A 24,373-nucleotide genomic window follows, 5' to 3' on the forward strand; every position below is an offset into this window, starting at 1 on the left:
CCAGAGGTGACAACCACAGGTGTCCGCAGATCTTGCCAAATGTCCCCTGATGGGGGCAACGTTACCCCCAGTGAGAACCACTGTTCTGGAAGAAATTTGATAGGTTGTGTTAACATTGTTGCTCTGTCTGCCAATGATTGCCTCCTGTCGACTCTGTTTCCCTTCTGAAACACAAACAGCAGTATGGAATCAAATCCCCTTGGTTAATCTCTGCTCTCTGTTGCACTTGGAGAGACAAGTCTAATCGTGTCAAACTGTATCTTCTGCTTCTCTTTCGCCTCATCCAAAACCTTATGTTCCAGCTGCACTGGACTTCTCACCATTCCTGCCATCCCGCTGACTCCTGCCTCCACCCCTTTGTACAGGTGGTTCATTCTGCCCGGAATGACTCTAGTAAAACCCTCTTAATTCTCTAGGATTAAAGCTCAGTCACAACCTTCTCTGTGAAGTTTTTTCTAGGCAGAGCTGGACGTTCCTAGAATATTTGGCCTTACTTCTATGTTAGTACTTGCGACACAGAGTGGTAATGACTTGTTAATGTGTCAGTCTCCTTCATAAGAAGGTAGTTAACTCAAAGCCAGTTGGCAAAGGCAATGCAGAAGCAAGATCACACTGAGGTTGCAGCGCATCCCCAAACCTGGCACAGAGGGTGAGAACTGAGTCCTGTGGAGCCGAGACCATGAATATCACTACTACTAGGTTTGAGGTACACTCAAAATCCCAGACCCAGGCTGAGATCCATGGAGTGAGGGACGACAGGGGAATAAATGGGTTTATTTGAAGTGCTGGGCATGCACGGTGTGGCGGTGAGACCTCTTTCGGAAAGGCTGCAGCCCCATATCGGAGAGTGCCTTCCGTTCTCCCCGATGGCCCTACCCCGATTTAGGGAGTTTCCTGAACATCCTTCCATGAAGAAGGTCTTTTTGCACATCCAGTGTCTTCAAGTAAAATCCTGGACCTTTACAGGTAGGATTATAGGTAGCGCCTGAAGCTGTAAGGGTATGTCGCTTGGGTCAGAGAGCCTCTGCTTCAGCCACACCCAGTAAGGGGCAACCTATTTTGCTCACCTGTTTTGTTTAGTTTCAGAATAAAAGAGTGGTTATTCACTGTGAAGCAGAAGAAGAGGAACAAAAGGAAATGGGCAGGTCGTCCCCACATCTCCCTTATTATATGAGAACAAGAGAGAGAAAGAAGGAAAGAAACTGTACTTTACATGGTGCTGAAAAAATTTATTCCCCCCCCTTTGGGTAACTAACCCTAAATATTGTCCCACTTGCAAGGCAGGGGAGCTCAGTGCCTGAGCCTTAACAATAATGTTATTCTGCAGCATGTTCTAAATTATATTCGAGCTCATATTTAAAATATGACATTAAGAAGAAGTTCTGTGAGGTTGGAAGTTCCTGCCAAGCGCTGGTGCGGGTCCCCGAGGGACGGACCGCCATGTGGATGGATGTGCTGTCCCCGTCTGGTGGGTGCGTGCTCCCGTCCCAGGGAAGAGAGCAGATCAGAGAGGCCACAGCATTCCTGGATTCGTCTCTATAAGCTTCTTGCTGGAGTGGCAGTGATTCAGGAGTCCCAGGCATAGAGGGATGGGAGGGAGGTTGTAGGGAGGGACTTTTCCCTCGCTCTCTGGTTTGCTCTCTGACGCCAGGCTTCTGGTTTCCAGAAGGTGCTTTGGATTTTCAGATGTGATATATACTCCATTCTCCCTAGTTCTGCTCTAATTCCTTTGACTTTTCTTCTCTGGGCACCTCCTCCAGGGGATTTGTGGTCTCTAACCTTCACAGTCCCTACAGACTTCTTGGCTGTGTTCTGTGCCAGGTGGGTGCTGAACACCTGCTCATTAAATCTGCATGTGCACAGGTACTTGTATATATGATTTTCAATTACCTCTATGGTCCCAATGCCCAGGGGTTTCTAGAAATGTAGAGCTCTTGAATAAGAAATATAGTTCGAGAAAACTGTATTCCTTTGGTGCCGGATTTTGTGCTTTCTCCAGGAAGCTGTGTGGATTGACTGCAATCTCAGAAATGAAGGAGTGTAGGGTAAGAAGACCCTATTTTCTAAAGCATTAATCCTATGTCTACACATTCCTGAATAACCTGGTCTTGTTCTTCTGAGTACAGGCCACATCTACCCTGATCTAGATTTCTGGTTGGATTTGCCTAGCTGCCTCATGGTTCTGCACTGAGTGGAGCTGAAACTTGACCATCGCCCAGAGCGGTGCTGAAATACATGTCCACGGCATAACCCCTCCATCTCTTGTCTACTGCTCAGGAGAAACGAGCGGGAATTTTAAAATACAAACCTACATTCTTCGACATCGGTTTCTTGAGGTCAAGCCAGTTCGCTATCCGTCTTTCTGGAATAACTGTTGCCAAAGTCATGAGGCAATTCTGCACCAGAAATCCCTTTTAAAAATGTTTCAGTGAAAACATTTAAAGATATTCATTCTATTTTATTTTCAGATGTTGGGCTTAACACGCCAGTAACAGAAATATACTTGGCACCGCACGATAAAAGCTCATTCAGCCCGGGAGTCCCTGATTCAGAACTCCTTCGGCAAGATCGATTATTCAGCACATAGTGATGTGGGCATATCCTCTTCTGCTCTTTCCTGCTATGTCACTTTTCAAATCAAGGGGCAAACTTCCACGCTCGAGAAATAATTGACGACACTGCTGACTAATCCCACAGCGGCTGTTGTCGTGACATTGCTAAGTGCATTTGCGTTAAGGAAATTCTTTCTTGTCACGGTTGAACATTTTAGGGGCAATTCATATTATCTCTGAATATGACTGTTTTAAAGTTTTAAAAAGGGTTTGCAAAAAGGCAAATCTTCTTATAATTGCTGCTGTGTTTCAGTTTTACAAGAAAAAGTGTATTACTTCTGACAGCGTTTTTCATCTAAGTAAACGGATTTTACGCGTAGCCCTTGCTTAGCAGAAAGGAACCCTCTCTAGAACCGGCAGGAGACTCTGTTTATTTTCTTTTCTCATGGCTCAGACATTAATCTTCATTTATTAAGTGATAATGTCAGCAGGTAAAGACGTAGGTTTTCACGTTTACAAGAAAATGGGGCTGCCTCTCTCTTGATCTAACAGGTGCCTCTCACTAGGTCCACAAGGAGAGGCAAAGGAGGGCCTTCCCATTGGCAGTTTTCCCTCCTTGCTGCCGCCGGAGAGATTCCGGGCGGGTGAACTTGTCCGACTTAAGCCCTGACCACCTCTGCTCTTCCTCACGTCAGGCCTTGCTGAAGGCAGGTCTGGGCAAGGTCTCACTGTGGAGCCGGGAAGATAAACCACAACTGTACAGAGTTCGACCTTCATTCCTGCAAATTCCTACGAGCTCTGTGCAGCCTAAGCTCGCTCTTTCTCAGAGGATCCGGAGCACGGCCCCAAGGCCCCTGGCCGGCCCGCCGGCTTCCTCCACGGCGCGGTCCCTGTGGCTGCCGCTGGGGCTTGCAGAGAAGCACTGCTACCAGCAAGTCTCAGAAAATAGCAAGTACTCAGAAAGCAGATCCCATCTGGCTCCCTTTCCTTGCATTTTAACCCAGAGCTCAGGCCCTCAGCGCTGCACCGTCTTCCCCCTCAGGAGAAGTTTGGTTCGGGCTCTCCCACAGCCAGTTAAGACGTGACACAGAGGCCCCAAGGCCTGGAAGTCTGGTCATCCCTTCTAGACCAACAGACAAGTCCAATAACAGTATTGGTAGCAACAGAAGCAACAGAAACTTTTTTTTTTTTTTTTTTTATCAACAAGTGTGTATTTAGTGACTATTAGGCACTAGGCACAGTTTTCAGCGTCGTATGTCGAGTGAGCTCACTTAATACAACAACCCTCTGAGGGGTTGGTGCCGTTATTATTCTGAGTTTGTGGATGAGGAAATGGAGGCACAGAGAGGTTAAGGGGCTTCCCAAGGTCACACAGCTGGTGGCAAGTGGGGAAGTGAAGATGTGAGCTCAAGGAGCAGTGTCCGTGGCTGCGAGATTAGCCACTACTCTTTGTTAAAGGTACTGCTAAACAGCAAAACTCAAAACCTGTTGTGCGTGAAGGTGAATAGCTTCTTTCTTGGTTTCTCTAATTTACAAATTTTATGTAAGAGAGTCAATAGGGACAGCCGTACTTTAATCTGGTCCCCGTGCTTTGCTAGAACCCTAAGCACTGTCGGGTCCAGAGCTGTGCGGGCCCCATCGAGTCTTTGGTCTTTGTTAGATGCCTGCCCCCTCACCTTTGATCCTCAGATCCTGCCCTCTTGATCAAGGGGAGGCATCTCCCCTTTCACGGAGAGAAGGGGACCTTCCTCTCTGTAGTGAGGACATGCAGATAGGAAGCTGCTGAGTCCGCATCCTCAGGCAGAAGGGCCTATGGGCTGCTTGCCTGAAATCCAGGCCTGCTATCAGCTCTCAGCCTCCTCTGGCTGTCGGCAAGCCACTTAACCTCTCTGTGTGAGGGATGATGAAATAATGCTTTGATCTTTGCAGAGAGAAAAAAAAGCTTTATGTAAATACCAAATAGGTCCACTCTTTCTTCGTACCTCTTAAATTCATGAGGAAGCTGATGGGCCTCATTAAATTCCAGCTTAGTTACGAGGTCACGTACATTCCTCGACCTGGACTCCCAAGTCTTCAGTCATAAAATTGTGTCTCGTTTTGTGAGATGCCTAAAAGCAAAAATAACCCCTAGGACTTTTCACAGGGCCTTTTGTCTCGGGAGCCCCAAGCAGTCTAACAATGGATATTCTATGAAAAAAAAAAAAAGCAATATACATTATTTAAAACCTGTGCATTTTGAGACTGAACTTATACCCAAGTGCCTGCTGGAGCTGTTTCTGTCCTTTTAGGCGGTAATGACTCAAGGTAAAGCCTTTATATATATATTAGCAGATTTAAAGCAGGATTCCTTTGCGCTCCCCCCCCCCCCCCGCCCCCAGGTTTACCTTCCTTGCGTGGTGCTTGTCGTCTAAAATTAACACCATACCCAAACCACAATCTTCATTCCCTCAAGTGCCATGTAGCCGGGGAGAAGCTCATTTCCATGCTTTCAGGTGTGGAAGACCAAAATGATCCGGGAAAAGTTTTTTTTTTTTTTTTTTTCAGGAATATTTGCATTTTTAAATTGCAAGTTCAGAAGAAGAAATTTAAAGTGATTGAATTTTAGGCAAGGATGAGGTTAACCACTGGTCACATGTCTCCACTGCTGGAGACAGAGGATTACGTCTGTTGACAGGCACAGAAGCCACCACAAAAGGGAAGGAAGAAGGGATCTGGCATTTCCTACACATGTTCCGTTGGGCTTGCATCATTCCACTCATCTTTATGAGGGAGGCAGGACTGTCACTATCTTACAGATGAAATCCAAAGTTCAAAGAAGTCAGGTAATTCCGCTATGGTCACACAACCAGGAGATAGCAAAACCAAGCCCTAGTCCAATGCTATTATGCTACACTGGAAATTAGGAAAATTGTATTTGGATGCACTTGGATTTACCTCTTTATGGAGCTGAAGAGTCCCAGGACCAACGATCTGCTCAGCTGAGTTAAAATGGCAGTTCTTGAGCGTCTATTATGGGCCATGCACCCAAGGACGAACGTGTTATGACATCTGTCCTCCAGAGGGTTGCTAGTTCTTGTTTAAGTGATAAAATTCCTCCAAAAGGGCAGACTTACTGAAGTACAGTAAATGTTGCTGTAAGTATAATTTAGTGGAACGTCATTAATAATACATCACTCATCGGGAGCATATGTTTTCAATGTGTGGTCTCACTACGTTGTTTAAGAACTCCATGAGCCAGGGAGCCATGTAATCTCTATTCCAAAGATGAGAAAACAACACATCCGTGCTGTTCCAGTGTGGTAGAGATGCAGCTATTGACATTTATTAATTAAAATTAAATTAACTGTGAATTTAGTTCCTCAGCACCACTAGCCACAGTTCAAGTGTCCAGCAGCCACCTGTGCCAAGAGGCTACCATATTGGATGGTGCAGATATGGGATATTTCCACCGATGAAGACAGTCTTATTGCACAGAACTGCTCTAAGTCACTTACCTATGTAGGAATGTGGGAAATGGACTTGGGTCTGACTTCAGAGTCTATACTTTTCAGCATTCTGTTATATTGCATCCTTAATATTTAGTGAACTTTGGAGGAGGCAGCAGGAAAAGAATTAAAAATCTCTTATTTCTTCCAGAAACAAGAAGTATCTGAGATAATGGAACTAGAGACATATCAACAGTTTCCCTTGCAGCCCTTTTATGGGTCTTGTAAGAACTGGAAACTATGTCTCTCACTGGATTAGGAAAGTTAGTACTTGCTATTTGCCCTTTTATGGAACCATAAGGTGACTTTGCCAAGAGTTATTCTAGGATTATGTCTTATTTACTTTTAAGCGTCAGTTCCTAACATAGTACTTGGTACATTATAGGCATACAATAAATGCTTCCTGAATGAAATTTCAAAAAAGATAACTAATATCTTCTGTCAGTCTCAAAAGAATTGTAGAGAAGGAGAGTAACATTGGTGGCCTTCCTTATGATTCCTAGGGGGAAAAAAGTAAAGATTTCCTTCAGGCCAATATCCAAGTGCTCGGCTTCATAGAAAGAGGGCTGCATATCTATGTATCTACACCGCAGATAGAGATAGAAGAGGAGGGAGTGATCATAAGGGCTGCCTAAAATTTTATCTGGGCCAGATTTTACAGTATGCTATTTTAACTCTAAACCAAAGGAACTCCGTATATGGCTCCAAGGCAAGTACTGGAGAAAAATTGCCTCGATACCAAATTAATTCCCGTTATCATCTCCTTGGTGCAGTGAAAACAAACCAAGTCACCCCTTTTCAGTGCGTCCCGGAGTGTGATCCCAGATTACTTGCACCAAATGTTGTGCGAAAGCTGGAAAAAAATAAAAAAAACAAAACCCAATTTTGCCTCCCAGCTCATCCTCCTGCTTCTTTCCACCAGTGCAAACTCCCCACCCCTCCCACTCATCTTGCTTTGCTTCTCGTCATGATTTAGCTACTGTGTTGGCTTCTGTGTCATTTAGAACAAACAAAACCTATAGAAATATGGTTTAAGAGACAGATGCACTGATTTGGGATGGGAAAGCAAATGTTGGATGCTGGCTCACTGCTTCTTAAAGGCTTTAATTTACAGCAGAAATAAAAAGGAGTTGTTCAACACATAGCGTGAGGAGTCAGCTTTGAAAACTGATAAGAGGAGAAAAATGCCAGACTCATTCTGAATGTGAACTTAACAACCAGGACCCTTATTTCCCCCACAGCAAAATGATCACGACTTTCTTAGAATGATTTAAGAATTCCCTGGAGGCATTGCCCAGGCCCTTTGGAGGGCCCCTTTCAGCAGGCTTTAGAATCCTCCTAACAGGGCTTATCAGAGAAGATTCCAATTTAGAGCAGCAAAAGTTTAGAGTCTGATATCAACTCTCGCTTTTCTTTTTCTTCCTTTCTTTTCTTCTCCCCCCCCTTTTTTTTTTCAAAAGGAGACATGATGTTTTACAGTGTTAACAGTTTTGAAAGGTCCTACATTGCCAGTGAACAGAGCGCTTTTGTGAAAAGACTTCTGAAAGCATTATTCAGGCGAAAATGCATCAAAGGGATGCTAGTTAAAAAGAGAAAAGTTTGCCGATGTAGAGATTGGAGGCAGCATGTGCTGACAGGTGCAATTATAGCCAAATAATTGAATCTTTTAAGAGCGATCTGGTGTGATAAGGTGAGAGTTGTGGACTCACCTCAGAAACCTGTTCGTAATTAGATACTCAGGGGTCCAGCTGGGGATGGCACAACTGACAGAAGGATCATGAACTACTTTATATGCAGCACATAATAGCCGTTGCGCTTTGCTAGGGTGAAATAGCATCGTTTCAACCCAACAGAACCTAATTGATACAAAGGTCGGAGAAAAGACTCAGCCTTTTCCCTCCGATTCCCGATGGTCTGGAGCCTCTTTCAGTCCCTGAGAGCCATGGCCTGTCCAGGCTTCTAAATCCTTCGGTGTCAAAGAAACGAGGGAAAGTGCCAATTACTCAGAGTTAAGTAATTGCTTTTGTTAGTAATATTACACATCTTTCTTGCCATTTGGTTGAAAAGTTTCCAGGCACTTCAGTTTCCTTTGTCTACACCGCATGTCTAAGTCAAACACACTGGGAGAGAGAAACTTCCAGTATTTCTTTCTGAGAATGTTGCACCAAAGTCATAAAAAAACCTGATGATCTAGTTCTGGTTTTGAAATATAGGTGCTTAAAAGGCCTTGGTTCAATGAGAAGTGGGCTTACTGTCCATACTGCATGCACATTTGCTCAGGACTCTGAGTGGGTCTCTGCGGGGACGTGGAGCTGAGAGTGAGACCTAGCACTGCCATTTCTACTTAGAATGGCAAAGGGTATCTCTTACATTCCATCAGTAGTTCTGTTAGACATCTTGCTTCAGGCTTTTTTTTTTTTTTTAAAGATTTACCTATTTATTTGAGAGAGAGAGAGAGAGAGGAAGCAGAAGTGGGGAGAGGGGCAGAGGGAGAGAGAATCTCAAGCGGATCCTGCTGAGCGTGGAGCTGGGCGCAGGCCTTGATCTCACAACCCTGAGTTCAAGATGTGAACTGAAATCAAGAGTCGGACACTTAAGTGGCTGAGCCACCCAGGCACCCCCAGACTCTCCTTCTTAATGAAGCAGTATATTCGGCTGTATTGTAGGATTTCATCCTTTCAGATTTATTTCTTTTATCCTCTTCTCTGTAGAGTTGGATCACATTGTCATTGTAATGCTATTAAAGGTTCTCAAGTTGGCTCTGAGTTATAGGTTTCAAATCATGGCACCTTCGGTTAAAATCTAGGCAATAGCTCCTTTTTTATTACAGAGAATTGACTCCTTAATGTCTTTGGATCTTAGTATTTAACTTCTTTTTTTCCTTTTTAGCTTCCAACTTTCTTTCCGTTAGTGCCTATGTAGATAGAAGACTGTCTTCTTTTTTTTTATAAATTAATTTTTTATTGGTGTTCAATTTGCCAACATATAGAATAACACCCAGTGATCATCCCATCAAGTGCCCCCCTCAGTGCCCGTCACCCAGTCACCCCAGGTGTTTAACAAGCTCCAAAGTAAACCCAGTATTGCACCCTGAGTCCCCTGTCATGGTAGCCATGACCTGCCTCATTCTCATGTCACGAAGCCCTTAGTACAGTGCCTGGCTCGTAGTAAGCATTCAATATGTGTCAGTCACGATGATTGTTTTTTTAGTTTCTGCTTAGCCTATTTTATTTACACCACCTTCAGCACTTCCCCGAAGTTTGTCATCTGGTCTAATTTTGGAATTATTGTTGCCACATTTTCTGCCTGGATAAGTCGGGCTGCTCCAGCATTTACGGTATAGACTACAATGGGGGTATTCAGATTTATCCATGGTGGGCCACTTGATCCCAATCCCAACGTCCGTGCAGACTGCATGGCCTTTGAAAAAACTGATCACAGGAGTGCGTCTACAGGGTCCCTTCCCAGCATAGAAGTATTAGACACTTTAATGGAATCAAAAGCACATCGAGGAGTAATTAGGAGTAAAATAGTGACCAGTATTATGATGTCATTCCAGTGGAATTAAATTTGGGCAGCTCAGAATTACACAATCACATTCAGCTTTAGTTTCAATTCCTTGCTGCTTGAAGCCTGCTAGGAGAGCTCCTAGCATCAACTGTTATGACGATGGGTCTCCACCTTGGCGATATCCCATTAGCACCCTCAGAGCTTTTGAAGCAATACAGATGCTCTGGTCTGTCCCAGAGACTTGGGCTGAATTAGTTTTACATAGGACCTAGTCACTGATATTTTTATTTAATTTTATTTTTAGTATTTTATTTATTTGAGAGAGAGAGATAGCGAGATCATGAGCAGTGGGGAGAGGCAGGGGGAGAAGCAGGCTCCCCGCTAAGCAGGAATCCTAGTGTGGGGCTTGATACCAGGACCCTGGGATCATGACCTGAGCCCTCATTATGTTTTTAAAAAGGTTCCTCAAGTAATTTAGGGGACTGAGGCCACTAAGTGGCAGGAAAAGAGGCTTGCAACACACTGACACATTTTCACTCGTGCTGACCAACTTGGTTAAACACTCTCCCTACAGCGTAAGTGATGCCCTCTGACCTATCCCTGCTCATTTACTCCACATCGACCAGTTAAAACAACAGAGCAGAAAGAGCACAGCTTTTAGTCGGAGAAATCCTTGTCCATCTCTTATTAAGAGTGTGACCTTGGAAAGATGCTTAAGTTTACTGAATTGCAGTTTCCCCATTTATCAAATGGGGACCATAAGACTTCTTTGTAAGTAAAGATAAATTACTGATATGATATGATGAGAACATTTAGTGCAGCCCTCAGCACGCAATGGGAGCTCAGAGTATGTTAGCTTGCTTTCTGTATTCCCTTCTGTCTTGAATGTCTTTATAGGTGAAATAAAGGACTCAGGTAATATTTAAATTCTCCTTATGCCCTAAAATCCCACGAGTCTGATTCTCTGCCTTAAGTCATATGATTGGAGACTAATAGCATGTTTTCTTTTCCACACATCCAGGCCTGTGTAAAAAGAAAGCTATTGGCACACAGTTGACAGGGAATAAATGAAAATTTCTTGTAGTATCCTGTCTCCATATTCTCATTTGGCTGCCCTTTCAACCTGATGTACCTGTGCAGGGACTGGCCAAGGCCAGGGATGTGGTTTGAGTTGTGGGAACGAGATTTTTTTTTTTTTGATTGAGTAACGCCATCTGTTTTATGTGGGCATCGATCTTGTGCCCTTGACCAACATTGACTGGCTTCAACCACATAACCACCCAATGTACTTTATACTCGTAATAATAGTAGCAGCACCGGGCATTTATATTCTAGCATCTATTTGAAGTGATACACCTTAGAGGAGTCCAAGTGAAGTTAGGAAACATCTTTCAAATACTACCTGGCTAATTACTTTTTGCCGGGAAAATAAAACATTGCAGCTTCTTGGTCCATTCCCTGAGAGTCCTAGGGGAATTAATTCCAAGATAGCTTGGTATCAGGAAACACTTTGTGACTCATGAAGGCGATGATGCAGGAAGGCATCTGCTTTGCTTCCCTGTGACACGTACCTGCCTTGGCCTGATCATTTGGCTCCAAATGGAAGCTCAGGCAAACAAGAGCAGACCTGAGCTTCTATTATTTCCTCATTCAGGCTAACGGAGCAGAGGACTGGGAAGGTTTCCCACTGTGCAGGCTCAAGGGAGTTGCTTGTGTTATAGGCAGACAACTTGTTTATGATAAAAGCCCCTTTGGTGATGATAATACTATCCTCTGCTGTTTCCCGGGGTCTGCAAAGTGTAACATGGCAGGCGGTGCAGCTTAAGAGTTAAAGGCAACAGTTTAGAAGCCACCATAAGCTGGATTCAAATTTTGGCTTTATCACCATAGCAAACTTTCTCTGTAAAGGGCCCGCTAGTAAATATTTTAGGCTTTGCGGGCCATATGGTCTTAGTCACAACTACTCAACTCTGCAGTTTTAGTTAAAAAGAGCCATAGGCAATACATAAACGATGGGCTATGGCTGTCTTCAAAATTAAACTTTATTTATAAATGGGTCATGGGCCAGATTTGTCCTGCAACTATAGATTGCCCACCCCTGGTCTCTAGGATTTTGCACTAATACGTTACTATGATTCTCTAAGTTTCTCCTGAGGATTTTATAGGGACAGGGTGTGTAACAGAACACTTACTGTGTGGTTGGCATCTGGTAAGCACTTGAAGTCAGTAGTTGCTATTATTTATTGCAAATATTGGATATCATATAATCTAAGATGCCGTGAAGTGTAAGGTGCATCTGGATTTCGGAGATGTTAAAAGGTGTTTAAAAATCTTAGACTTGATGGAATTTGGTAACGGTGCTTAATTATAATGCCAAGGTTCTAGGTAGGATTTTTTTTTAAAATTTTTTATTTATTTATGATAGTCACAGAGAGAGAGAGAGAGAGAGGGAGGCAGAGAGAGAAGCAGGCTCCATGCACCGGGAGCCTGACGTGGGATTCGATCCCGGGTCTCCAGGATCGTGCTCTGGGCCAAAGGCAGGCGCCAAACCGCTGCGCCACCCAGGGATCCCTAGGTAGGATTTTAAGTCTTGCTCTGCCTGTGATAGTTTAAAGCCTTTTGTATAACATTTTTTTAAATGATGTTTTTCTTGTCAGAGACACGTGTCACGAACTCCTGGGACACGTCCCACTACTTGCAGATCCGAAGTTTGCTCAGTTTTCACAAGAAATAGGCCTGGCATCTCTGGGAGCATCAGATGAAGATGTTCAGAAACTGGCCACCGTAAGTTTATTTTCAATTTATAAAACTATTGTGTTTATGTCCATTTGTAAGAGAAAGAAAGCTTTAGTGTTATCAACTGAATTATAAGGCAAATATTCTGGAGAGGGCATGGTAAATTCAATGTTTCCCATGCGTTCCTTTGAAGCACAATGGGTTCTTAGCTTATTAACTATCAAAATATTTGTATTTTATCCTTCTTGTTCAGGGAGTGACTAGATAGTAAATATTTTAGGCTTGCAGGTCATAAAGTCTCTGTCACAACTACTCAGCTTACTCACTGTGGTACAAAAGCAGCCATAGACAGTATGTAAATGAATGAGTGTGGATGTGTTCCAATAAAACTTTATTTATTAAAGCTGGTGATGGGCCAGATTTGGTTTGTGTGCTAAAATTTGTTGACTCTTGTTCTAGTTCAGTGTTTATTTCCTAGAGACATTAGGAATAGTAATATACGCATTTATGGAAAAGTAGGTGTTGCGCTTGAGATTATTTCAGATTAGTCAATATGGGTGTGGTGAGACACAATTCGAGTCAGCAATAAGCAGCTGAAGCTAAACAATTATTACAAGTACAGAAGCAGAAGAAGACTTCGTAGCTACTGTGTTCTCAACCACGTTTTTCTCAAACCAAGCAATACGAGAGGAGAGGTGTCATATTGGGGGTTTTCTTTAAGATGCTCAAAGCCAAATCTAGCAAAGCTCATCTTCCTTACTTTAATCCCATTTCAAAGAGCCCAGGGTGAGAAAGAGCAGCTCTAGCCAGCTCATTTACAGGGGCCAGCCCCTTTGCCTAGATGAGCAAAGCTTCTAGGTTCTTAAGTTGTGTGTATCTGACACGAATACTCATTGATGGCATATTAGGCAAGGAGGGATATTTTTCTCTCCCACCAAGAAATGCATGTTCTCCTAGATTTCCTTCTTTCTTCCTTTTTTATTTTTAAAGATTTTGTTTATTTATTTTTGAAAAAGAGAGAGCATGCACAAGTAGGGGGAGAGGAGAGGCAAAAGGGAGAGGAAGAAGCAGACTCCCCGCTGAGCACAGAGCCTGTAGCACGTGGCCCCATCCCAGGACCCTGAGATCATGACCTGAGCCAAAGTCAGATGCTTAACCAAATGAGCCACCCAAGGGCCCCTATTCTCCTAGATTTCTTAAGACTCATTTTAAGCCCTCAGTTTATCTTGGGTTTCCTAGTTTTTACAGAGATATAAGAAATGAGAAATATTTTCCTAATCTAAGAGAAAGACTGGTGCAAAAGCCATGCTGTGCATGTCGGTGTAGAGATGAATAGTCAGTGGGGTGCATGGGGGCTCCGGTGAGCTGGGCAGCACCTGTGGCGGGAGGCAGGCCCTCAGTTCTCGCTCACAGCTGCCAGACTGGAGGGTGGCCTTTGTGTTGCCAGGTCGTCACGGTCTTGAGAGAGACTGGAAATCTAGAGTTCTAGATGAATTTAAATGATTTTTGAGTTTTGGCTCATAAAAAAACATAATGAGCTGAGGAAAATATATTTGTAGACTGAACCAGGATCTTGACTTCCAATTGGCAACCTCTGCCCTGGGGATGGTGTCTCGTGTATGTTGGCCGTCTATGACTGCATAACAAATACCTCCAAAACGTTGTGCCTGGAACCAGTGAACATTTATTATCTCATGATTTCTGTGTTTGGGACTTTGAGCAGCATCTTGGCCGCGTGGTTCTGGCTCAGGGACTCATCCTGTGGTTGCTGTCAAGATGTGGGCTGGGCCTGTAGTTTTCTGAAGATGGGGGAGTTCTCTGCCAAGACAATTCACCCATGTGGCTATTGGCAGATCGCTTCCCTTAGAGCAAGTAATGAGGGGGTTGTGGGGGCGGGGTGGAGGAGAAAGAGAAAGACTGAGGGGAGGAGGTGGTGATGTCACTTTTGTGACTTGATCACGCATCGTTCGCGTCCCGTATTGTGTTCCCCAGAGGGGACTCACTCGGGCCCACGCTCCTTTGAAAGAAGGCGTGTCGGAGTGAATGTGCATAGACATATTATAAGGCCAGCACACCACCGAGTTCTGCCCTTTAATTCTCAAACCTTGGCTCTGTCTTTAATCTCCACATTTTAGAATGTTTTCCATGCCTTGGAAATTTCCCTCGAAACTTTCTGGTTTCAGATCCCCTACAGCGTGTACTCTTCTTCACCAGGGATGCAGGTATTACTTACTTGTCTGACTCTAAACAGTCGCAGCCTGGGATTCAGCTCAGCCAGGCTCTTTCTGCATGTGTCCAAAGGGAGGAGGACTCAGAATGAGGTAGGACTTTGTTGATGGGAATGTTTGTGGATCCCAGCAAGTGATAAGGAAGTGGTTTTATTGGGCCTTATTTTTACGCTCCATCAAATGATAATGAAGTCTGTCACTGAAACGAACACTCACCAAGAATATACCATGGTCCTCATGTTTGGGAAATTTATAGCCTAATATGGGTAAAAGTAAGATCTTTCAGGGGAGAGAAAGTTTGTGCTGAATCTTGAAAGATGACACAGTCAGCCAAGTTGCAAAGTGGGGGAAGGGGGACTGGGGGGACAGTTTGAGCCAGAATAAGAAATCTCTCTGGTTTGGGGGCCAAACAGGGCCAAAAGGCCCCAGTTTATAGGGACTTGCTCAAAACGAGGATTGCCTTTTGTATTAGTTTTCTATCACTACTGTTAACGATTGCAGGTGGCTTAGAGACAACACAAACTTGTTACCCTGCGGTTTCATATGCTCAGACGTCTGACACGGAATTACAGTTAAGGTGTCAGCAGGGCTGTGTCCTCTCTGGAGGCCCCAGGGAAGAATCTGTTTCTTTGCTTCTTCCAGCGTCTCGAGGCTGCCTGCATTCCTTGGCTCATGGTCCCCTTCCTCTGTCTTCAGAGCCAGCCACATTGCAGCTCTCTGATTTTTCTTTCATTGTCACATCTCTCTCTTCACTGGCATATAGCTGGGGAAGGTCTTTTGCTTTTAAGGACTTGTGTGATTAGATTGGATCCCCTTAATAGTTCACAAAAACTTCCCCATTTCAAGGTCCATATTCTTAAATATATCTGGAAACATAATATATATTCTAGGGATGAGGGCAGGACATCTAGAGGGGGGCATTATTCTTTTTTAGTCTTACATTTGCAAGAAGGAACAAATACTTGTATCTTGAGACATATTCTATTAGGACCAGTAAGTTTGTAGGATGAATAAGCTTTCTTTTGGAACTTACATTCCTTAGCATGATCTAATACCCTTGGCTGTGGATTGCTCGAGCGCCAAAAATGCTTCCATCTGTTAGAGATTATTAGGTCATTAATCACATTTCTCTCTCTCTTTCTCTCATTTTTTTCATTGCCTTTTTTCTAGAATGTACCTGCATCTCTGCAAAAGTCAATCAATAGTTAGTCTTTAAATGGCTAAAGAGTCCTAGGTACCAAGAGGTAGGAATAGGAAAAGACAAAAAAAAAGTAGTACTTGCATCAAGGAGCTCACGACCTTGTACACAAAAATACTGAAAACCCAGAGTCAGTGTCGGCTTAAAAATTAATTAATTAGCTAATCAATTAATTAATTTAGACAGCACTAGCAGGAGGAGGGGCTGAGGGAGAGAGAGAACCTCAGGCAGACTCTGAGCTGAGTGCCGAGCCCTACACGGGGCTCGATTCTGATCTCTCGATTCTGAGATCATGATCCTGAGCCAAAATCAAGAATCAGATGCCCACGCATCTGAGCCACCCAGGCGCCCCCCACTTATATTAATGCCTGTGGAGAGAGATGCAGACGTGTATTTAAGATGAATCTTCCAAATGTGTTTGAATTCTGAGTTCAGTAGTGGAGACCGGGATTCAGAATCGCCAGCAAGGGCCGGCAGAGAGGTTCATTTGTATGTAGGAAGGAACTGGTGCCACATAAAGGAGCCTCCTACCCCAGGGGAGCCAACCTGCCTGGAATCTTGCAGCAGCTTCTATAATTCAAACCAACCAACCAACCAACCAACCAACCAACCAACCAACCAACCAATCCAAGAGAGTATAAACTCGCAAAAGACCTCAACACCAAAGATTTTCAGTCCCTCCTAAATGCAATGGAGACTTTGCTGGGTGGGGAGGACTCACGGCAGTTTTGCCTGATGTACCCATTTCTCTCCTCCCCGTTTTATATGGGCAGCCCCCACCCCAACTCCCTCGGATTTCCTGCCTCTCACAAGCCTTACGGTCCCACTTCCTCCAGTTGCTTCCAGTTGCATAGGCTGCCTGTTTTCTTTGAAAAGTGTTTCTCAGACTGAAGAGAAATTTGGAAAGCATTTTTTTCTGAGGGACACGGGGAGTGTGGAGGAGGTACTCACGGTGTGAAGAGGCTAGGGAGGTTTTCCCTGAGATGCTACTAAAATTGCTCTTGACTTCTGAAACCACATCCATCTCTTGGTGAAAAGCAAAGCGAGCAGAAAACTACTGGAAGGTGGTCTTGAAAGGAAACACAGCTTCTAGCCAGGCAATTTCAAAGTAAACCCTGGTATAAATGGCCTGTTGGATAACTGCATAGGAATGACCCTCAAGCCATATACCGTAGCGAAAAGCCCAATTTAATGACCCAGTTACAAAAACTAAGAGACAAAGGACTAACTAAAGCCTCACTGGGAGGTGTAAAAAGTCCATTGGCGGGGGTGTGGGGGGGTGTGGGTAGTGGTTGGCGAGGCCTCGTACTGTCCAGGTGAGAAATGGAGGTGTGCTTAGCTGATTTCCTCCAAGTCGTTCCCATTAAGTCCCCTGAAGAAGTACTGGGGTAAAATGAGAGATGAGATGTACCAAAGGAGAAAAATCCATAGAGAGAACAAATGGAAAGCCACGGAAATCACCATTTATGCGGCGCAATGAGACAGCCCATATTATTCTTTTACTCTAGGTGAGATTTGTATTATTAATGACTCTGTTTATATAGTGCCTGCTTTTCCTTGTTTAGTGAAGTCAAGCACTTAGGAAACAGAGAGTCACGCCTGCGGAAGCAGACTCTTAATAACTTTCTGTGATATGCTGTCAGCAGATCCATCCAAGGAGGAAAACAAAGTCCACTGGGACTAATTGGCCTCACTCAACTCTGGTCTGGAGCTGCTTTTGAACTCCTGGGTCTGGTTTCAGAGCGGCCAGGCTATTGCCCGATGGCCGTAGTGCCTCTTCTTGCTGTATTTCTGCATGGTATTTATTTTGACATTTTATTTTATTTTTTATTTTTTAAAAAGATTTTATTTATGTATACCAGAGAGAGAGAGAGGCAGAGACACAGGCAGAGGGAAAAGCAGGCTCCATGCTGGGAGGTCGATGTGGGACTCGATGCTGGATCTCCAGGATCATGCCCTGGGCCAAAGGCAGGTGCCAAACCGCTGAGCCACCCAAGGATCCCCTATTTTGACATTTTAATAACGCTCAGTTTTGAGAACGGAGCTCTCTCTGTTGTTTACGTGGGCAGTGGGTTTCTATGCTCTGAGAACCGTTTAAATGAAACTCTTGTATCTGCAGAAATTGATGATTGGAAAATGTATTTCAGATGCATTGTTATACATGTAAATAATTTTCCCTCTGGTGGATAATGAAGAAGGCCCCAGGTTTTGGCAGCTGCAGTCTTTTCATAGTCGTCGGAGCTGTCCGGGGTCTGTGCATGATAGATATGCAAGAATATTCCCAATAAGGGCTGCTTAGAGTGTGCTATGATTTTGAGACGAGCCATTTCCCACTGTAGTGCTGGCTTAAGTGGATTTCACAGATTAGTGTCTTCTTTAAGGGTTGTAAACCTGAATGCCTTCAGGGGCCAGAGAGGTAGCAAACGCGCGTGAAACAGCCTGATACACGATAACGAGGAGTATAGGAGCCTGTGGAGAACCGGAGAATACACGTCACACCTAAAGGCCTCCAAATCCAGAAATTAAAACAAAACAAAATGTCCTTTGGCTACACACCGTGTCCGCGAGCTGAAGGGGAGCACCGGCTCTCAGCTGCCGGCCTCGTGTCTGAGGTCAGACCATACAGTAGACCTACCTTCCGTGAGGGGTGGGCCCATGGGTTTTCATCTCTGGCCTAGTAGGTGTGCTTGCTAACTGTTTGCTCACCATTTTCCCCAAGGAAAGGTGGCCCTTGCAGTGTTCCCCCCAGGTTGAGTATCCCAGATCTGTCAAGAGACGACTGTTTCTGAAGGGAACTGGGAACAGTTACCAGCGTGATTGCCATGCGTGTGGGCTGAGCATGTGCCAAAGGTTTACGTGACTCGTCACTGAGGGACAAGCAGGATGATAAACGTCGCTCAAGGAAGAATTGGAGGGACTGAGATCACGTCGTCCCTGAAAGAGAGAATCCTGGAATAAGGTGCAAATGGTGTATGTCCTACGGGACTGCACCCCCCTAACCTTGAGAGGGTCTTTCCTACCTGGCGGACATCACTTGCCGTTGATCCATCTTAACAAGTTGGGGCCTGGCGTCACCGCATCCGAGCCCTGATGAGTCCTCAGTGGGGTCAGACACCACCTCCCATCCCTGGTCAGTGCCGCTCAGACCACAATATCTGGAAACTAACCCGGCGATCTTGCTGAAAGGCAGCTTCTTTTTTTTTTTTTTTTCTTCTATTTTTTTTAAAATTTTTATTGGTGTTCAATTTACTAACATACAGAATAACCCCCAGTGCCCGTCACCCATTCACTCCCACCCCCCGCCCTCCTCCCCTTCCACCACCCCTAGTTGGTTTCCCAGAGTTAGCAGTCTTTACGTTCGAAAAGGCAGCTTCTGATCAAGTAGGTCTGGGATGGGGCCTGCGCGCTGGCGCTTCCGACAAGATTCTGGGTGCTGCGGACGCTGCTGGTCCCAGAGAAGCAGTTGAGCTGCCGGGCAGGAGAGCCTGTTAGACAAGGCCTGAGCGTCCTTTCAGCCCAGGCTAGTCTTCTAGTCCTCTTTCCACAGTTTGATACTTTTTCTACAAACTGAGTTAGTAGGGTATTGGCATGAAATGACTTTATTTAAGACTTAGCTTGAGCCTAAAAATAGGTGCTGGTGTCCATGAGCGCTGTGTTATTGGTTCCATGTGGAGTGTCTGCCCTCAAACTCTCCCGCCGGTGCTTTGGCCATATGACTTATATTATTCAATTTTACGAGAATGCACATGTGGTGACCTGCCAATGAAGTAAATTTAGGAACCAATCCTAGAAGAATATTGGCTTCTCTTCCCTCCAGATGTTGGGAAACGTACAGGGGTCCTTACACCCAACAGTGCCTCCCATCCTCCGGGATGTCCCATCCTACCGAGCAGGTGGCTTCAATTCAGTCTGTTCATTTCTCACACCGCAAAGGCACTGGAGAAGGCACTCTGTACGAATGCACCGCGGATGTCTCCAAGCAGAATGAATCGGCCTCTGGCCCAGCTGGAATTTTCTCCCTGTAGAGAGTTTTTGGTCATCCATTCCGTTCTGTCAACCCTGAAACATGTTCACCTTCACTTTATGATTGAAGGTTTCTGTCCCTGGGTCTTGGAAAGCTGATGAGAGAAGAGTCTTGGCCAAGGGTAATAAAACAATGAGTGGTCTTCCCCAGAACGCCAGTCTCCTGAAATGCTATCGTGAGTCCTCGAAAAGGAGGGATCCATGGGCAAGTATGTCTGGGAAACATTGAGTTAAATAAAGAAAACCGTTTTGTCTGTAAAGTGTAGGACTTTCCAGAGACTTTAATGTGGTAATGTGCCAGGTGAATCTCCACAGGTAATGAAAAAAAGTCATTTCTGTGAACTTACCGTGTTTCATCCGTGTTAAGATGGAATTGGTTGTAAAATATAGTCTTAATTTAAGAGCTGCTTTTCTTTTTTCTCTTTTCTTTTTCTTTCTTTCTTTCTTTTTTTTTTTTGGAGAAAAAAGACTTAGCAAAGTTTTTAACATTGTAAGACAAAGCTCCATATTGGAAATGTGAAAATAGTGAACTCGAGAATCCAGTTAATACATTATATGGTTGTGAGGCTCTCTTTGCAGAACACACGTTAGCATCTTGAGCTTTGAATATTCCAAGGAACACAGTTGAGGAGACACAAGTCTAGAATGATTTTTGAAAGGGTACAATTCACTGTGAACAGAGACTTGATCACCAGCTTCATTCTTTTTTCCCTCCAGAGTAAGACTGTCAGAGAATTAATAACCTAAGGTTCTGTTTGTACTTTATCAAAAGAAATAATTTATTTGTTCCAAGTAAGAGAGTTTGCATTGACTGGGGCTTCTGATGGTCATGAATCAAGTGTGTTTGGATTTCCAGTTATAACCAGGACTTTCCCATGCTGAGAGCGGTAATGAAACGTACAGTCTGCAACTAACAATCGACTGTAATTCACACCAGAAGTCCACTGGTAGAGGTAACCTTGGTTTATGAATTGCTAATTAGTATTTTCCTGCCCGCGGGAGGACATTGGCTTGTTTCCTGGGTCTTTGCCTACCTGGCTAGGATTGGGGAATGTAGATATGCTTTTAAGAGACGCATGCCCAGCTCTAGTTCTTTCTGAAGATGGATGACACTAAAAATGACCACTTCGGTATCTCTACAGAAAGCTTGAAATAAGCCCCAGGCTTATCTCCTCCATGTAGAGTCTTTGAACTAGTTCAGCTGTTTGGATCATTTGGTACAAAGCTGACAGAAAGCTGGAAGGAATGCACTCTTGTACATTCCTAATTGAGATGTTTGGGCAGATGATCGGTGTGTGTGTTATTTCTAAGGGTGACTTAATTAAAAGTCGATAATATCTGCTCCAATGCATTTCTTTCGTTTTTATGTATTCTGTGCATATAGAAAAACAGTAGCACCTTGTAGGAACGCTGCACTTCTGCTAGCCCCAGAAAGCATAACTTTTTCAGTGTTTTCCTGGTAGTGTTCTTGGGCCTGGGCGCGCCAAGGCCTCACTTCCTTCTGACGATAGCTCTCTTTTGAGAACTTTGGTGTCACAGCTGAGATGGTTTTCCCTGTGTGTGTGTGTGTGTGTGTGTCACTTATCTTAGTCATCCTTGCCATTAGGAGCGGATCGCCATCCGTTTCTGTTATGATGAGGACGCCGTCGTTATTTGGAATTAAAAAGTGAGCCCTACCTTGCTCGCTGTGGTTAAAAACGAATCGATTTGCAATCCAGAATAGTTGTGTGTGTGTGTGTGTGTGTGTGTGTGTGTGTGTATTTGAGGATTTTATTTATTTATCTGAAGAGAGACACAGAGATAGAGCACAAGCTGGGAGGAGAGGAAGAAGCAGGCTCCCTGCAGGGAGCTGGATGCAGGCCTCACCCCAGAGCCCCGGGATCGTGGCCTGAGCCGAAGGCATACGCTTGACCCACGGAGCCGCCCAGGTGCCCCTAGTTGCATATTTTTGCAGCTCAAATCTTTCTTTGTCATTTAAGACTGTATCCCAGGGCCTGCGGAGAGAGCCATTGTGCAACTGCAGGTAAGGGGGAGAGAAGCCCGACAACCAATTTTGCACTTTTTTTTTTAAATTTTTATTTATTTATGATAGTCACAGAGAGAGAGAGAGGCAGAGACACAGGCAGAGGGAGAAGCAGGCTCCATGCACTGGGAGCCCGATGTGGGATTCGATCCCGGGTCTCCAGGATCGCGCCCTGGGCCAAAGGCAGGCGCCAAACCGCTGCGCCACCCAGGGATCCCCCGACAACCAATTTTGGACACTTGGAGACTCAGTGGTGGGGCTGCTTTGGTAGCTGTTCTGTTCTCCATGTTCTGAGGGATCCCTGTGCCCACTAGGTTTTATCCACGCGGGAGCCCGTGAGCCGGCAGCTGGCGCCTCTTGGCGCCTGGTGAAGCTGCTTCTGGGGGGCCCGGCGGGCAGCGTGCGGTGTGGTACCCTGAAGTTAATCCAGTGGGGCTTGAGCGCCCGCTTTTTGTTTTTCTTTTACTTTCTCCAGCTTTATTGCGGTATGATTGACCCAACCTGGGGGAAGTGGGACGTCTACCGCGTGCCGATTTGACTTACATATGGCAGCGTGGGTGTGTCGCTAGCCGGTGCCTGTGTCGTGCCACGTAGTTACCACTTCTTTTTGGTGATGATGCGTTCGCTTAGTGACGTCCAGGATGTAACACGGGATGGTTGAGTCCAGTCATCCTACCGGACATTAAGGGCCCCAGGACGTCTTCGTTTTCTACCTGGAGGTTTGTACCCTTGACCACCCCCCACCCCCCACCTCCACCTTTCTCCTTAGTCCTGGTCGCCACCATCCTAGTCTCCATTTCTATGAGTTTGGCTTTGTTCATGTTCCCTGTAGAGTGAGCTCTTACGGTGTTCATCTTTGTGTGCCTTTGGCACTTAGCAGGGTGCCCTCCAGGTCCATCCATGTGGCTGCCACGGGCAGAGGCCTCTTCTTCCTCGGGGCTGGATACGGTTCCGCTGAGTGCCCCGTGTCGATGCGTGTGTCTGTGCGCTCCCGTTGTTTCTCTACCTTGGCTGTTTTGGATGATGCTACAGTAAACACGGGAGCCCACGTACCTCTTTAAATACCCCATTTTCATTCTTTTTTGGATATGTATTCAGAAGCGGCACCGCTAACTCATAGGGCAGCTCTATTTTTGACTTTTCGAGGAAGCTCCGTATGACTTCCCATAGTCACTGCACCAATTTCCACTCCTACTAACAGGGCGGGAGAGTTAACAGGTCTTCACATCCTTTGTTATCTCTCGTCTTCTTTTTTTTTTTTTTTTTTTTTTTATCTCTTGTCCTCTTGATCTGCATCCCGCCTGGGCTGCCTCCTGAGCTTGCATTCCAGGACAAGTTCCATTACCACTTCTTGCCTCCAGTGTCTTCTTTAAGATGAGCATAGTCTATCTCCTACCTGAGGCCGAATGAGGAGCAAGTGAAATTAAACACTTCCGTGGCGTATGTCCCGCCCCTGTCTACGTCATTCTCAGGCCATTACCCAAGAAATCCTAACTGCACTGAAGCTTCTGTATTACTGATTTCCTAACTTTAGAGTCATCTTAAAGCCCTAAATCCTCCAGCTCTTTGTCTAGAGATAACTTCTTCCTGTGATTCAGAAGCCCCGACATTGAGCCCTTCTTTACCTTTTCTCCTCAAAGTAAGCTAGTCTGCATTCATCAAGGACAGAAGATTTCTGCACTCATTTGAAATTTCCACAAAGACATACAAAAGAAGGAGTTTTCTGGTTGAACTATAAATGGAGGAGACTCAAAATCTTAGACTTGTATTAACAAGAAATAGAAAGAAGCAACAAGAAATATCGGTGGTATTAACAGAAATATCAGTGGTGTAATTCCATTTCTGGCAAAATCAGGGGGAAGATGGTTTTTTTTTTTTAAGTTTTTTTATGAGCTGGAATAGCAGAGGTGATACTATATGGAACTATAGGAATTTAATTACCCCATTCTGCAAATGTAGTTTTCAAATAAAGGAGTCAAAAGGATTTTCGAAGCTATTCTTCTGAACCGTGGTATAAAAACCCAAAATGCATTTAGTAGATGTAAAATGTATTACTGTACATTATGAGCCACCACAATGAAGGGAAGCACAATGAGAAACACGGCACGAGACTGAACACGCGGTGATTAAAAATCTCTTTGCTGCCTTCTTAGAAATAGTGTAATTTGCCTAGAGTTTTATATGCTTGTCACTGTAAAGATGGGCATTTCTGGCATGTTCCCAATGAGTGGATTTTGGGGTGGGGAAGGTTTCCCAGAGAATGAAAATGCTGTCATTGGAGGGCTTGGATCCGCAGTGGGTGTAAGTAAGAAATGCTAGGAGGGTGGAGGGGAATAAATCACCCATGGGCCTTCATCGCTCTTTTCAGGGCCTGCCAGTCTGTCCTTTATGGTGTCCAGAAACAATCATTCCCTCGGCGGTGGAGGGAGGGCTGGGGCAGGGTGACTTGGGGACCCCCTTGGTTGAAAAGTCTTTACAAAAATGCTCTATTTCTCTTCCTTATTATGAAAGTGACATATATTCCCTGGAGGAAAACAAAATGTAAAAAAAAAAAAATGGGTGAGGAAGGAAGAGAATATAGAGATCATTTGTAATATCAGAGTGGCAGTAACCACTGT

General features: G+C 44.7%; 1 protein-coding gene across 1 annotated transcript in view; it reads left to right on the forward strand.

Moving 5' to 3' along the window:
• TPH2 (tryptophan hydroxylase 2) overlaps window positions 1-24,373 on the forward strand; it is an 83,451-nt gene that overhangs the window by 41,612 nt on the left and 17,466 nt on the right. The window contains exon 8 of the mRNA NM_001197120.1: window positions 12,205-12,331. Within this exon, the coding sequence (NP_001184049.1) occupies window positions 12,205-12,331 (127 nt within the window). The remainder of the gene's footprint in view (window positions 1-12,204; window positions 12,332-24,373) is intronic.

Source organism: Canis lupus, chromosome 10 (assembly GCF_011100685.1).
Source record: "Canis lupus familiaris isolate Mischka breed German Shepherd chromosome 10, alternate assembly UU_Cfam_GSD_1.0, whole genome shotgun sequence".
Lineage (NCBI taxonomy): Eukaryota > Metazoa > Chordata > Mammalia > Carnivora > Canidae > Canis > Canis lupus.